Below are 14,252 nucleotides of genomic sequence, written 5' to 3'. Positions count from 1 at the left end.
AATGCAAAGACAGCAGTGCCCCATATTGACTGCACCCCACAGGCTCCGTGGCTGTGGAAAAATATTTCCCTTTACGTATTTTGAATCTTCTGTAGACAAGAATGTGTTATTTGCAACTTTGTATTTCAGTTTTGGCAGCCTCTTGTCACCAGTGTGCCAGGTACCCGTTGTGTGCGGTCAACCTACGACCTCCTCAGCTCCACAGTCATCTTCCAGCTCCCCTCCAAGCTCCTCTTCCTCCTGGGCTGTCCTGGCGAGAGGCTCTGTCTGCAGCCAGCCCCAGTGCCAGGCTTCCAGCTCCCCTCCAAGCTCCTCTTCCTCCCTGGCTGTCCTGGCGAGAGGCTCTGTCTGCAGCCAGCCCCAGTGCCAGGCCCGCGGGCTGAGCTTGCCGAGGCCTGGCCCAGGCCCTGGCGCCATGCTCGCGGCCTGGTGCAGCTGAGGGAGGATGTGGAGACAAAGCGTCCCTCGTGCAACCCAAGTTGTGTTCACCAGGACAAGGCCACAAAAACAGTCTGAAGAAGCTGGGCTGAATACAAAACATTCACAGCAGCGTGTGCGGTTCAGGATTTGTCCGGCACATTCCTGCTGCTGCTAAAAACAAGCATTGGGAAGCCCACAGGTTTTCAAAGGAATAACTTCATAGCCAAATAATAAATATTGCTATGGTTCACACGGTGTTTTCAGTACAATAACGTAAGTGGGAATTTGTAACTATATATGACATGTTGACATCTTTTGAACTATGACAGCTGTAAAATGCAGGTTTGCATTCTTGCAAAAAGAAAGAGAATTATGAAGAGTTCAGATGTTTAATTTTAACTTGATTAATAATTCTGATTTTATTACTGACATTAATCACACACTGAAAGCCCTATATATCTTACACACTCACTAAGCAAGTGAAGAAAATTCATGCTAGTTCAACAAATAGTGTTGAAAATTCTTCAAGAATGCAGTTAGGCAAATGACAATAGTGACAATATTTATGGTGACCTTCTGTTTTATTTATCTACTGGAAAATCAGAAATAATTCCATTAAGTATACAAAAATGCCACCTAACTATAAGATTAGAAGAAAAATCACAGTCCGACTTCTTACTGGCAGGCTGATTTTAACAGCAGAAAGATAAGACAGCTCATATTGAAGAAGTCATTTTTTAAATTTGCACTGGACTTGACCACCAAATGCAGCCTTGGTTTAAAAATGGATGCTACTCAACATCAGAAGCACAGATTTGACTTTGAGGATTCTCTAAACCAACATCTGGAAAAATAAAAAAAAAGCCAACAAAAAGGAGACCGGATGATCCTTGTGCCACTAAAGAATTAACCTGTTCCACTGATATTCAGGGTAGTGATTCAGCATCACTAAAGCACTGGGTGTCCTTCAGGACCTTGTTTTAATGGGCTGCTTTCATGTGGGACACTAAGCTCTCACCTAATCCTGTGAACCCAGAAACAAGCCACAGCACTGCATTCTTACTGTGTTCCTCTGCTGAGGAAACTTTACATGCTGTGAGTTTAATGATTAAAGGTTTTGAATAGGAACATAGCAATCTGAACTTGTCTTATGATTTTACTTTTTGGATATGGAAAATGGCCATAGGTGGATTTTTAAACAAAAAGATAACATAGTAAGCATACACTGGAGAAACACACTGGAGAAACAAAGCTGTTTTTCACTTCTTTCCAGTTAATTTTTTTCTCATTAGTGTGCAGGCAATAAATTCCCAAGGTTTTAAAAATATCAGCAGATATAATGCAAAGAAAATGAAGTTCAGAATGTAAAGAAGGGCAGAACTATGATTTTAGGAAATCTTCATGCGCTCACAGTTGATGTCAGTAACAAAATGCCTCATTACGTCCTGTTTCTTCTCTGATACAGTACAGAAGCAGCTAATGGACAGACATCTGGGTCTGCATCACCTGGTGGAGAACTGCTCAAGAAGAGCTTCTGGGTGTGAGCTGAGCCTGAAGATTACAGAATTTCAAAGGTGCTTACAGCTCACTTTGAAATAAGCTGATCCTATCCTCCCTCTTCCCTTTCCAGTGAGTTTTGCTCTTCATTGTAACAGAACACGGTCAAATCCCAACCAAACTGCTGTTATCAGTGCACAGATTCAAATCCCTATTGTAGAGAGTTTGCATATTTTAGGTCCAGTGCAGAATTATTTTGTTGAGGAAGTCTCATTGTCCAAACCCACATTCTCCTGTTCAGCTCCCCAGACTTTCCAGGGTGGCAGCCTAAACAGTGACATGGCACAGGGAAGATAAGAGGGGGAGTCCTCCAAAGGTTAATATCAGTCAAATAACAGTCTGATTCCTCCCTGGAGAGCAACCTCTGCTACATGGGAGACAGGAAGGCAAGTTATTCCTTTGGCTGGGTTGGGGAAAAAATAATTTATCAGGATGAAATAGGACTGTGGTGCATCTTTATGTAGTTGAACTGCTATCTAATTGTCTGTGTATCCAGTCTCTTACACAGGCTAATATTAGCTCCAGCAAGCCAGCATGTGCAAAAGCAATGTGAACATAGAGTCAGTTACTACAAGGACTCACACACTTGTTTCCCAATGCAAAAGCATCCAGAGTTTTCAGATTTTAAGGACTAATTTGTTGGGTTAAACCTTGCTGTTTGAAGGGACAAATTGGCTGATGGGTCAAACAGCAGTAACTCCTTTCCATGTGCTGGACAATAATAACAATAATAGATTTATTATTAACTACTATTTTTATTATTACAAAAAACAACATTGTGAAATACCCAGTGGCCTAAAGTAGGTGTTTTGACTGTTCTTCCAAGACTGCAAACCTCAGGCCAGAGATTTTGATTGTGTAAGACAGTGAAGAACATTTACCATCCCACCATTATCTCTGAAGATTATGCTTCAAGAAACACTGTAAGAAACAAGACATTATTTTTCTTATTTTTTTGTAAACTGTCTGACCTCAAATACTGTGCTAAACAGGCCACAGATAAACTTTTTTCCATGCACTATAAGACAAAGAACATTACTGTGGCCAGTGCCAATATTTCAAGAACATTTAAACTATAATTTATGAAATATACTACCAATAAATTGAAGATTACAATTGGGTCCAGACAGTGATAATGAAAAGGAAGCAGCAAAACGGTGATGATATGGGGATTATTGTACTTCTTCAAGAAGCCTGAGATGAGATGTCTGTCACCACAGTTTAACAAATACTAGAAAATGATGTAGAGTCATGGATGGAGTGTTGTCAAATATCCTATTTTTCCCTATTTTTATGGAGAACATGGATTGAGGTGATGTTCAGGGCAGGAACCAGACACTGCAAATAGTTTTTACAACACTGTAAAATACAGTCCCTAAGTGTTGAGAGTAAGTGAAGGCAAAAAAAAAAAAAAAAGGCTAACCCAAATTCTTTTGAGATGTTATCTGCTTTTTGTGGTTGTAGACTATTGCCTCTCCTTTTTTCCGCTCTCTCATTCTTTGTCACAATACCCTGTAAGTCTTTACATTGTCAGATCACTTTGGAGCACAGTTTCTGCTGGCTCTTTGTTTAAGGCTAGAGTATACACTTGCTTTCCTCCTGTGTAATTTCCTGTTATTTTTGACTTTATGCTTTAGGTGCTTAATCATGTTCAGTGGGAAGTGTGTGCACTTCCTGGGTGCACACACAGCACAGAGTTAATTCTGCGACAGATGCAGCACAGAAACAAAACAGCCTCCTCTTTATCACAGCTGTTCTTGGTAAACCAAATGACCGTCTCAGGGAGGGCTCAAAGACCACATGCACAGGAGCTCTTGCAGTGCAGGTACCGCTGTCTGACCTCAGCTGTCACCCTGGGCAGCACCACAGTCCATCCCACGGCAGCTTTTCCTCCATGGAGGAGCTCCAATGAGTTGCCTTTGGCTGAGTGGACCCTTTCTGCACAGAAGGGGAGTAATCCAAATCTGTACAGCTGATAATTTCTTGATTCTTATCAAGTAGATCAAAGAGTTGTGTTTTAACAGACACAGTACTTGAATTTGGATCTGCAGAAGCACAAAAGATAGAGGTTTGTGAATACACAGAAGAGATGTTTATCCAAGACTGCCACCCTCTGTTACTGCTTCACAGCTAAAAAAAGAAAAATATTTCAAACTTCTGTAAATTCTTCTCATACCTTATAAAGTGAGATTTCCAGTATACTGACTTTTAGTATGGGTATTTATTGGAAAAATAAAACCTAAATAAAATAAAACATAAAAAAAAAGTTGAATACTCCTGAAATTTAAACATGAAAAGCATACTGAATTTCTTCAGTGAGTATTTGAGTAGGGGTGATTTTATTGATCTGTTTGCAGCAAATGAAATATTAATCTTTCTCTTGGTTTTTCTCTGTTCACATTTTGTATAAAATTACTCTAAGATACAGGCTACAGTTTTTAAAAAAAAGTTTTAGAATTTTTTTGCTTTTTCTTTGGCAAACACAAATCTCAGGACCATTTATCTTTCATTAAGTTTCTGCTAAGGTTAATTCAGTATTTTATTCATGGAAAGATAACTTTATATGTTTAACATATGCTTAAATACATACTGGAAAACTGAAGTCTATTACTGAAAATTCCAACTATAATGCTTAAAAATGTGTAGGGGAACAAAGTAGCCACGTCTGAATCTCATCATCCACTTCAAACCCGTTATAACAAAAGCAGCAAAGAGAACCAGGCTGTTGAAAACTGAACAAATGAAACAGTTTAGTGAATAAATTTTTCGAGAAATTTAAAATGTTATCTTAAAGGTGAGTTTGGTTTTTGCGTTTATTCAGTGGCATAAAAAAATGCCATGTGATACTATTCTAGGAGACAACTATATTTTTTGAGTCTAATGAACAGATGCTTTTCTTAAAATTGCATATAAGGGAAAACTGAAAATTCAGTTTTTCAGTTATCTACAAGATGCAAAACCAGATCATCATGCAGACAACATTTAACAAATCTTGTTCCTCATGCCAAATGTGTACTAGAAAAGTGCTTAGAATGAGGCAGACCAGAGGTGCACAATTACAGTGATCAAGGGTCTTCAGTGTAACAACTCAGTGCAGAAGCTCAGTAGGAGAAAGACAAGAAGCTCTGATTCTTTTAGATAATAGTTTAAGATATGTGTTATTTGGAAAGGAATTCTTTCTTGTTCCATACATCCCTTGCATTCATTACTTATGGTATTTATTACAAAGACCACCACAATATTGCTTCCAGCTCTTACTGGTTTAAATATTCATTTCAGCCAGGATTTCACTCCAAAGAAAATTATTTCTTGCACAGATGGCCAGAATCTGTAACTGTTATGCTTATTCAGTAAAATATGGGGGAATCCTTGCCTCACTGTGTTAAATTGTAGCATTGGTGGGCTGCAAATTAATCCACACTGCAGCTTAATCCAGTGAAACCTTTTGCCAGGCTAATGTGCTTGTACCTACCCATTTCCAGCTCCTGGTAGATCCAACTTCACCAAGTCTGGTTGTTCCTCTTTACTCAGCGCACCCTTCCTCCCTGCTGGCAGTGTTCCAGGACCTGCCCACCAGATGCAGTGCTCTTCTGGGAGGGTTGATGGAGTCTCAGCACGTAGCTGGGAGCAAATGGGAGCTGTGCTCACATTATGACTGCAGTGTATTTATCTTTAGTAATGCTTCTCCCATAACTTCCTCAGACACACTGCTGAGTGCATAGACTAGGTAAGTGGACAGCGAGATGAATTGAAAATTGGCTGAATTTCTGGGTTCAAGGAGTTCTGATTAGGAGTGTGAAATCCAGCTCAATTACTAGAGATGTACCTCAGGGGTTGATACCAGAGCCAGTACTGCTTTGACTCTTCATTACTGGACTGGTCAATGGTGGAAAATGCATCTTGAACAAGTTTGCAGATAGCGAAAAAGCTAGGAGGAGTGACTGAACCATAAGATGGTTCTTCTACCATTTATAACACCCTCACCAGGCTGGAGAAATGCAAAATAGAAACATTATGAAGTTCAGTAAACGGATGTGCAAGCTCCTGCCCTTTAGAAGGAATAACCTCAGACACATCTACACACTGGTGGCTGACTGACTTTGCAGTAAAGGCTCTAGAGTGGCAGGCACTAAGCTGTTTCCATCTGAACGCAAGCAAACATTTGTGTTGTGGTAAGATTTTTTTCCCTTCATTGTGAAGGTGGTCAGACACTGGAGTAAGTCACCCAGGGAGGATGAGAAGTCTCCATTCTTGCATATACTCATAACTCAAGTTGACATGGCCCTGGGAATCCACTCTGGGTGACCCTCCTTTAGCAGGGTGGAGCTGGACTTGATATTCTCCAGAGATGCAAAAGACTCCAGACTCCAAAGACTCTGTGATCCTGTACAATGCTGCTAAGTCCAGAGCATTGCCAGCAACAGACAAGGAAACCTCTTCTTCTTGTTACAGTCTGAGGGAGAAAGAGCACACATCAGCCCTCCCTGTCCAATGAGGTAAGATGGGCTCCTGCCCTGTGAGCATGTCAGAGAGGATAACATCACTTCTCTGGTGCTCTGCCCTTTCACTGCAGCTATGAGGAGGCTGTGGGTGCAGGAATTTGCACCTTCAGTGTCTCAGCAAACTGAACTCATCCTCCTGCTGCTCATGGACTTTAATAAGTTGGCTGAACTCCCTCCCTAAATGGATCTGGACAAGCTGCACTTGTCAGAGGCTCAGAAGGATGAAAGTAGCTCCTGACCATGTTACCAGGATCATACAGCTATATTTATTCCTTAGACCGGGCCAGAGAAGGCTCAGAAACTATCTGAGAGGTGGAAGCGTAAACACACAGTAGAAAACCTCACCTCTGAAATCTAAAGAGATTTAATTTGACTGCAGCATGAGAAGCCAACTTTAAGAAACGCTGACCTTGTCATTCTTGCCATCATACTTCTTCATACTGAGAACAGAAAAATGATTTAATAATATTTGGGGTTTTTTCCATTTCCCTACAGTCTTTTTGCCCAGTTTTGCTCTCTTGACTGCATGTTTGGAGAAGCAGGACCAACTCTAAACATGAACTTCTACACTTCGATGGCCATGGCATCAACCTGGTTTCTTCTGCATCCCTTTCACTTACTTCATTATGTGTAATAAGCTTCAGATGAATACACCTAGCAGATCACTGAAGTGCTGACAGCATTGAAAGAATCAAAGAAAAAAGTATCAAGGAAATGAAATGACTCATCAGACATGTCAACAAATAATGAAACAAAGCTGGACTACTTTGACATCTCCTGCCTAAAAACAGAGATTTAAGAAGCCACATTTGTGGGGTTGATATCAGACAAATAGTTGCAGCACAAAGAAATACACTAGAAAAATCATACTTCACAAAGGAGAGTTACCCTTTTCAAAAGTCATTTCACTGTATATTCATATCACAAAAAAATTGTCTTAACTAATTGTCTTAACTAATGAAGAGAAAAATTAAAAAGTATGCATGTATGGTTAATATGTTAGAAAAGGTGCATCACAACTAAAATATTTTTTCTCTATTTTAGTTTGGGCAGAATACACTTCTAAGCCTTTCTCAACTCTTTCAGTGCATGATTTACTTTATAGATGTAATTACTGCAAGTGTTGACAGACAGATCTTGGCAAATAGTATTTTTTCAAAGAGTATTGTATGTTCCATTATATTTAACAAAATGTAAAGCATATTTAACAAAATGTAAAGCAAAAGTCAGTTATACTTCACCTCAAGTATTGTCTCTGTGTTATGGAGTTCTTTCAATAGCAAAAAACCAAAAAATCTACGAATTGTTATTAAGTCTAGGGACAAGTTTAAGTCATTCAAATAGATGTGCCATAATCAAGATCTTTGAATGTGACTGGAACTTTTGTATGCTGGAGGAGAAAGGGCATTTTAAAATGTACATTTCTTTGTAAGGAAAGGAAAGGAAACCCTGTTTTAGTTTAGGAGTTTAAAATGCTAGTTAGCTTTAAAAACATCATATCCAAAAAACAGGAGTTATGGGGGAAAAAAAGATAAGGATTGATAATTACAGTGCAATTCTGCCCCACAATGATCAGAAATATCCATTATTTTGGTTTCTGTTCAGTTTGCACAAGTACTGCTGCTGATGATCCATTGCTTGGTTTAACCATACCATTGGTTATTCATTATGACTGATATTCAGTCAGCTCATTGTGAGGTCGTGAGCCTGCACTAATTCTGTTCCTGTGATGGATTAATCAAATTGCCTCCAGCTGTATTTCCAACATCATTGCCATGTAATCCTATTTATAGAAATTTTGTGGAACCTACACTAGCCAAGAAAAAGATGATCCATATCTTGCTGATGTGAATACTTTCAAAATGTGTAAATAGTTGTTCTTTAGAAATTTCTGAGGCTTGGCCAATTCAAAATAGTGAAAAGTAAATTTATGGGGCAAATTCACAATCAGTAAATTAATCCTTAAAATTCAAAAGATTTTTGTTTGGTTGGTTTTTGCTTTTAAAGGAAGACAAGAAGGAAACATTGGAAGTCATTTGTACATTAATATTAAGCATATTGTGCTCCTCCTCTATTTCCAGATATGGACATTATACAAACTCTTCCATGGAACCTTACCTTTTAATTTTTACCTTGAAGTTATGAGCAATAGTTCTTCATTGGAATAACACAAAGAGATCTATTGTGCCTTCCAGAGGAAGCTGAGTAAATTCAATTGTAATAAGCATCATTAGCTCTAAAAGCAGTCAAATTATGTTAGAATTATAAATGAAGAAAACTGTAATAATAAAATCAACCAAGTTACACTTGAAATCACACACTTAGCATAATCTTAAAATAATAATTTCATTCTGATGCAAACAAATAAAAACTGAAGTATAAAAACATTTGAAAGCTACAAAGAGCTACAGAGTCTGTTTACCCAGCAGTGGGATCCTAAAGACCTTTCTTGTTGGAATCACAGTACTCCAACTAGCTGCAGCCACAGGATGGTGCTCATGGGCTTTGGATACTATATCACAAATCTGGGAGGAGGGGGAAAAAAGAGAAAGAGAGGGAGCCAGAGTCTCCCCTTGGCAGGCTGTTCCTATCCCAAAATACATGAGCCAGCAAGCAATGGTGGATTGGGTCGATTTACCTCTCTACATTTACTGAGTCTTCAGGGGCACTGCAAATAGACTGATCCACCAAGGGAAGCCAGTAAATGTAATCCTTTTGGACTTCATAAAAGCTTTGCTTCCATCTCTCACAGAATCCTTCTGAATTGTCCAGCACACAGCTGGAAGAACAGTGCCATAGAAAGGGACCTGAGGGTCCTGGTCCATGGAAAGATAAACATCAGTCAACAGTGCCCTGGTAGCCAGGAGGGCCAACCCTATTCTGGGGGCATCAGGCCCAGCATGGCCAGCCAGGCAAGGCAGGGAATTGCCCTGCTCTGCTCTGCACTGGGGTGGCACCTCAAGTCCTGGGGGCAGTTTTGGTCACCATAATATAAAAAAGATATTAAGCTATCAGAGTGTGGGAGGAGGGCTGTGAAGCTGGTGAAGGGTCTGGAGGGGAAGCTATATGAGGAGCAGTTGACATCACTTGGTTTGCTCTGTCTGGAGAAAAAGAAACTGACGGGAGACCTCATTGCAGTTATAACTTCCTTTTGAGGATAAGTGGAAGCTCAAGCATTGATGTTTTCACTCTCATGACCAGTGACAGGACCCAAGGGAATGGCCTGGAGTTGAGTGAGGAGAGGTTTAAGCTGGATAAGGTTTTTTACCTTATCAGGAAAAGTTTTTTTACCCAGCGGTTGGTTGGGCACAGGAACAGGCTTGCCAAAGAAGTCATCACAGCACCAAGTTTGACAAAATTTTAAAAGTATTTGGACAACACACTTAGGCACATGGTGTGAGTCTTGAGGTGTCCTGCACAGGGCCAGGAGATGGACTTGCTGATCCTGATGGGTCCCTTCCAACTCAGCATATTCTATAATTTTATGATTCCAGGAGCTGTTTCTTGTTCTGGTGGGTATTACTTTTTAGCTAAATACATAAATTAGGGACTGAAGAAGGTACGAAGTGTATCATGTTTAACATCAATGAGTTGAACATCTTTTTGCTTCAGAGGAATTGTTATCTTGCAAGCTACTCTTGACTGGGATGTTGGCTGTTGCACACAGCTGGCAGTGCAATAGAATAACTGCAGGTGACAAGATCTAGGAATCCAGTAGATGCTTTTTACATCTAAGAATGCTTTTCAACCTTTGCTATAGAAAACAACTGGACTTAAAAGAGTTCCTTTAAAGCTTAAACACTTCTGCAGTTCAACTGGAAAGATATCCATGCACTATGAATTTGGACAAGAATCTACAGGACTGGGAATCCTACTCAGCAACAGAAGGTCCTACTTTACACTTAGTCACAGTCATCTCCCTGTGACTCACTGCCTTCTCCTTCCCTAGAAGGGGCTCCTACTTACATTAAGAAAGCATGTGCATCTCTGTATCACCTACAACTGATTCTTAACTTCAGTCCTTCAGTGATTTCATTTGTAATTTTATACAGATGACCAAGCATGTTGTAATGAATATTTTCATTCACCTCTTAAATTCTCAGGACTTGCAGACTTTGTGAATAGTAGCCTTAATTGTAAATTCAGTAGAATATACCACAGAACAACTCATATTTCTGTGGACATAAAGAATATAGATTCTGCAATTCCATTGCAGAATGTACCAGTGCAGTGTCTACCCATATGGCAAAAAAATGTAGATATGTACTACAACACTTTTAATCAAGGTTTACACTAAGCCAGAAAAGTGTTGGAACACTTTTATATAAATATTTCCCCAATGAGTCACTAATCCACACATCTCAATAGCTGGAGTGGAGAATACTCGCATTCCAAGCCATACTGCAGTGTAGGCAGCTTCTAAATCATTTATAAACGAAGTGAATAAGGAACTTTGGAGAGAGGAAAATGAGTTAACAGATATCAAAGCCAGAAGACCGAGGACACTGGCGAGCCCAGCACCTGCCCGTGGAGCGGTGCCCGTGTCCCCCGGCCCTGCTTCCCGCGCACCTGGCCGCGCCCCCGCCGCGGGGGTCGGGCTCGGGGGCGGAGGGTGGGATCTCAGGCATCGTTTGTGCCTCTTCCCTCCCCCCCTTCTTTCCACCTTCTGCTCTATAATTGCCCGCCTCCTTTCTCTACCCTTTCGCCTTATCAGATGCGGAGCGGCCAGCGGGGAGGGAAGCGGCTCTCCCGCAGCCGGCCCGGCACCCGCAGCCCCGCGTGAAGAGGAGCGGCCGCTCCCCGCCGGCCGCTCCCGGCTGCTGCCCGCACAGGTCGGTGTGCGCCGCGCTTCGTCCCCCTCGAGGGCAGGGCCGGGGGTCGGGGCAGGAGCGGAGCGCTTCCCATCCACCTGCCCGGCCACCTCCGCGGCGGCAGGACCGGAGCCCCGGAGGGAGAATGGGGCGAGGGAGGAGGAGTTAGAGGAGTGGAAGGTGGCGAGCTCGGACTAGGACGGGGAAACCCCTTTAGAAAACCCCCTTGCAAAGGCCTTAATTTTATAGCTGATAGTAATTAAAACCCTATCCGTCTCACTGCTGGCGTGGCGGAGGCTCTGGCTGCTGCCGCGTCCCCGCCTCGCTCCGCGCTGTGTCGGGGCACTCGCTCCGCCCCGGCCCCGCACGGCGCTTTCTTCGCGGCCCCGCTCCCCGCCGGCAGCCCCTGCCTCTCATGGGCCCATTCCCCGCCCCGGCTCGGCGGAGACAGCGAGCTCCCCGCCGTCCCTCCCTTAACCAGGGGCACTCGGTTGCACACGGGTGGGTGCCGGTGGTGGGGAGCCCCCGAAGGGGAGTCGGGGGCCAGGAGCGGAGCCTGTGAGCCGCGGACGCCGGCCAGGCTGGCGCTGCGGGGCTGTGGGGAGGCGAGGGGAGAGCGCGGTCCCGGTGCCCTCCGCCGCCCCTCTCTGCGGGGCCGGGACAGGTCGCGTTCCGGCTTTGCTCAGGAACGGGAGCGTGTTTCGGGCAGCGAGACACCGGGATCGGCAGAAAGCCCCGAGTGACCTGCCCGTCCCGGGGACTGCGGCAGGGCTGAGCGGAGCCTCCTCCCCTGCGCGCAGCCGGGGCAGCCAGGAGCATGAGGCTGTGTCCCGCGATCCGAGCTCCCGCTGGGAGCTGTCGAGGGCGCGCCCTTCCCCCGGGAGAAGGCCCGTGCCAGGAGTCCTGGAGCCCAGCTGGGAGAGATGCTGCAGGGAACGGGGCTCACCTCATGGCAGGCTTCTTGGCTTGCTTGGTGTCTGCTCCTAGTGCTAGTCTGGCAGATAACTAATTTACCACATACTTACTAAAAGGTGAAATATATAAAAAGTAGAAGGAATAGGATACTTGTTTTTAGTTCCAGAAGATGTCAGCCACAAGGCGGCTGCAGACAGAGGTTTCCTTTCCTATTTAAGTGAACCCTGACGTGTGGATCATTGCAGAGGTGAACTTGCGTGTAGTTGATCCAGCACCAGTTGCGTCTGTGCCAATAAATCTCATTACTCTGGCTTTTCTCTAAAAGCAGCAGTAGACAATGTTTCTAACACGGGATTACTGGTCATTTAGTATTTATAGTTCTTGCTTTCGAGGCGGGTTTGTATCAAATGTAGCAGATGGGGAATTCAGCCATCACTGTGAGTGAATATTTTAATGCCTGGGTTATTATGGAAGGCAATCCACTCGTCATCAGTGCTAACTGCCGGGAAGAACAAGTTGTTTGCTGTTGTTTGCAGAGTCTGTATTGACTTAATCCGGGTTATATTCCTGAGTGAGGGGAGTACCCAAAATGAGATAAAAAAGAGGTGGATTTCAGTGTGTTTTGAGATACTCTTGGTTTTTCCTATTGCTTGTCACAGCTGTCTGCTGACTGTGGTCCTTGAGTGTTTGATGCTTTTGTTCATGTAGTAGGAAACCTGGGAACTTTGCATGGGTTTCTGAATTCTGCCTGGAAGATGGGTCTAAGAACTCTGCATAGCAATATATAAATTCCTGGTGCACATCTTTGATTTGGGATCCAGGCATTTTCCTCCATCTCGAGAGATTTATACTATGAGAGATGGATTCAAAATATATGTTTAAGGAATGTGAAATTTCTTGATAATTTGGTTAAAACTTTGATAACCTCCTGTGGAGATGGAATTGATGATGTTTAATCCCCCTATATATTTCTAGGAGTTGTGTCAAACATTCATGACTGAGATTCGTGGCAGTAGACCTACCAAGTCCTGGGACAACTATAGCAGGTTGCAAATACTCAGAGAGAGAAGGGGATGTAGGTCTTATCCTCTTCTGCTTAACAATGATTGAGGTACTTCAGTCTGCTTCTTATAGTGGATGAACCACTTGCCATGTCCCTTCAAGACACGGGAAACATGGAAGGCAAATACAGTGATGGTATGTCAGGAATATTAGAGAAAATGACAGAGGAGGTAAATGGGAAAAACCTGCAAAACAGAAATACATAGACCAAAATTTACCCAAGTAAACCTTCAAATGCTCTTTACTGACAGTAAAAAAATCTGCTATTAATTATCTTAATTATTTGTTTCTCCTGTAGAATTTTACCAGGAAAGGACAGCAAAAAATCTTCTTGGCCTAGAAAAGAGACTAGAACTAATGCAGTTGACTGAAAGAGAAATCTTGATACATTTGATGCTAGGCATGTGTTGATGTATCTTGAGATCAGTACTGTTTTTAAGCTAATTTCTATGGTCAGATGTATTACCCACTCTGAAACTTGCTCTTTGGCACCAGAATTGTTTTCTGTAATCCAGTTAGTTCACCTAGGACTACCTTTAGTGTTCATATACTGCTGCATTCTAAAGTGTTAATTTCTCCTAACTGGTTAAGTTAGTGTAAATGGTTTTGACCATGATATAACCTACTGTAAGTGCAGGTAGTACAACAGAGAGTACAGGATAAGCTGAATAAAGTAGGAAAAGGAAAATGTACAGTGGGAAGAGAATATGAGTTTCTTCAGAACCAAGTTCTGCCTTTTTAAAAAAGCTGAAGAGTTCTTTGCTACAGATATCTTGATAAGGTTCTTATAAAACAGGATTGTATAGAAATACATGTTGTACTTTGTTATTATCTATAGCTTACTCTATTTCCAATGCTTGTGTATGATTAGTAAAGAATGTACAGTTTCTTTTCATGTGGGCCAAGTTTTCAAAACTGTTGAATAGCCCAGTTGAGGTTTTTTGTCCCCTTTCAGGTAAGATGTGCTTTGGTCATAAAACTGCTG

General features: G+C 42.3%; 1 protein-coding gene and 1 long non-coding RNA gene across 16 annotated transcripts in view; one reads left to right on the top strand and one right to left on the bottom strand.

The window, feature by feature from the left end:
* Positions 1 to 14,252, top strand: part of COL14A1 (collagen type XIV alpha 1 chain) — a 125,609-nt gene continuing 111,357 nt past the window's right edge. For 6 of the 15 annotated variants that reach the window (XR_015284028.1, XR_015284026.1, XR_015284025.1 and 3 more), the window contains exon 1: positions 11,090 to 11,311. Coding sequence is in view for 3 of the 15 variants with exons in the window: in XM_086879468.1 (XP_086735594.1) it covers positions 1,900 to 1,994 (95 nt within the window). In the remaining 12 variants the exon portion in view is untranslated. Of the gene's footprint in view, positions 694 to 1,885; positions 1,995 to 10,887; positions 11,312 to 11,463; positions 11,792 to 14,252 lie in introns of those variants that run through there. The other 9 variants (XM_086879535.1, XM_086879525.1, XM_086879505.1 and 6 more) reach the window with 5 other exon arrangements.
* Positions 797 to 12,394, bottom strand: LOC147655317 (uncharacterized). The gene is made up of 3 exons (XR_015284050.1): positions 12,237 to 12,394; positions 6,246 to 6,430; positions 797 to 4,022 (listed from the first exon to the last, which is right to left on the bottom strand). It is a non-coding gene; the product is annotated as an uncharacterized LOC147655317 (long non-coding RNA).

The sequence above is a fragment of the Cyanistes caeruleus genome, chromosome 1 (genome assembly GCF_971803275.1).
Source record: "Cyanistes caeruleus chromosome 1, bCyaCae1.hap1.1, whole genome shotgun sequence".
In the NCBI taxonomy this organism is placed as follows: domain Eukaryota; kingdom Metazoa; phylum Chordata; class Aves; order Passeriformes; family Paridae; genus Cyanistes; species Cyanistes caeruleus.
Note: the sequence above shows the minus strand (reverse complement) of the source record. Positions and strands in the feature narration are given on the sequence as shown.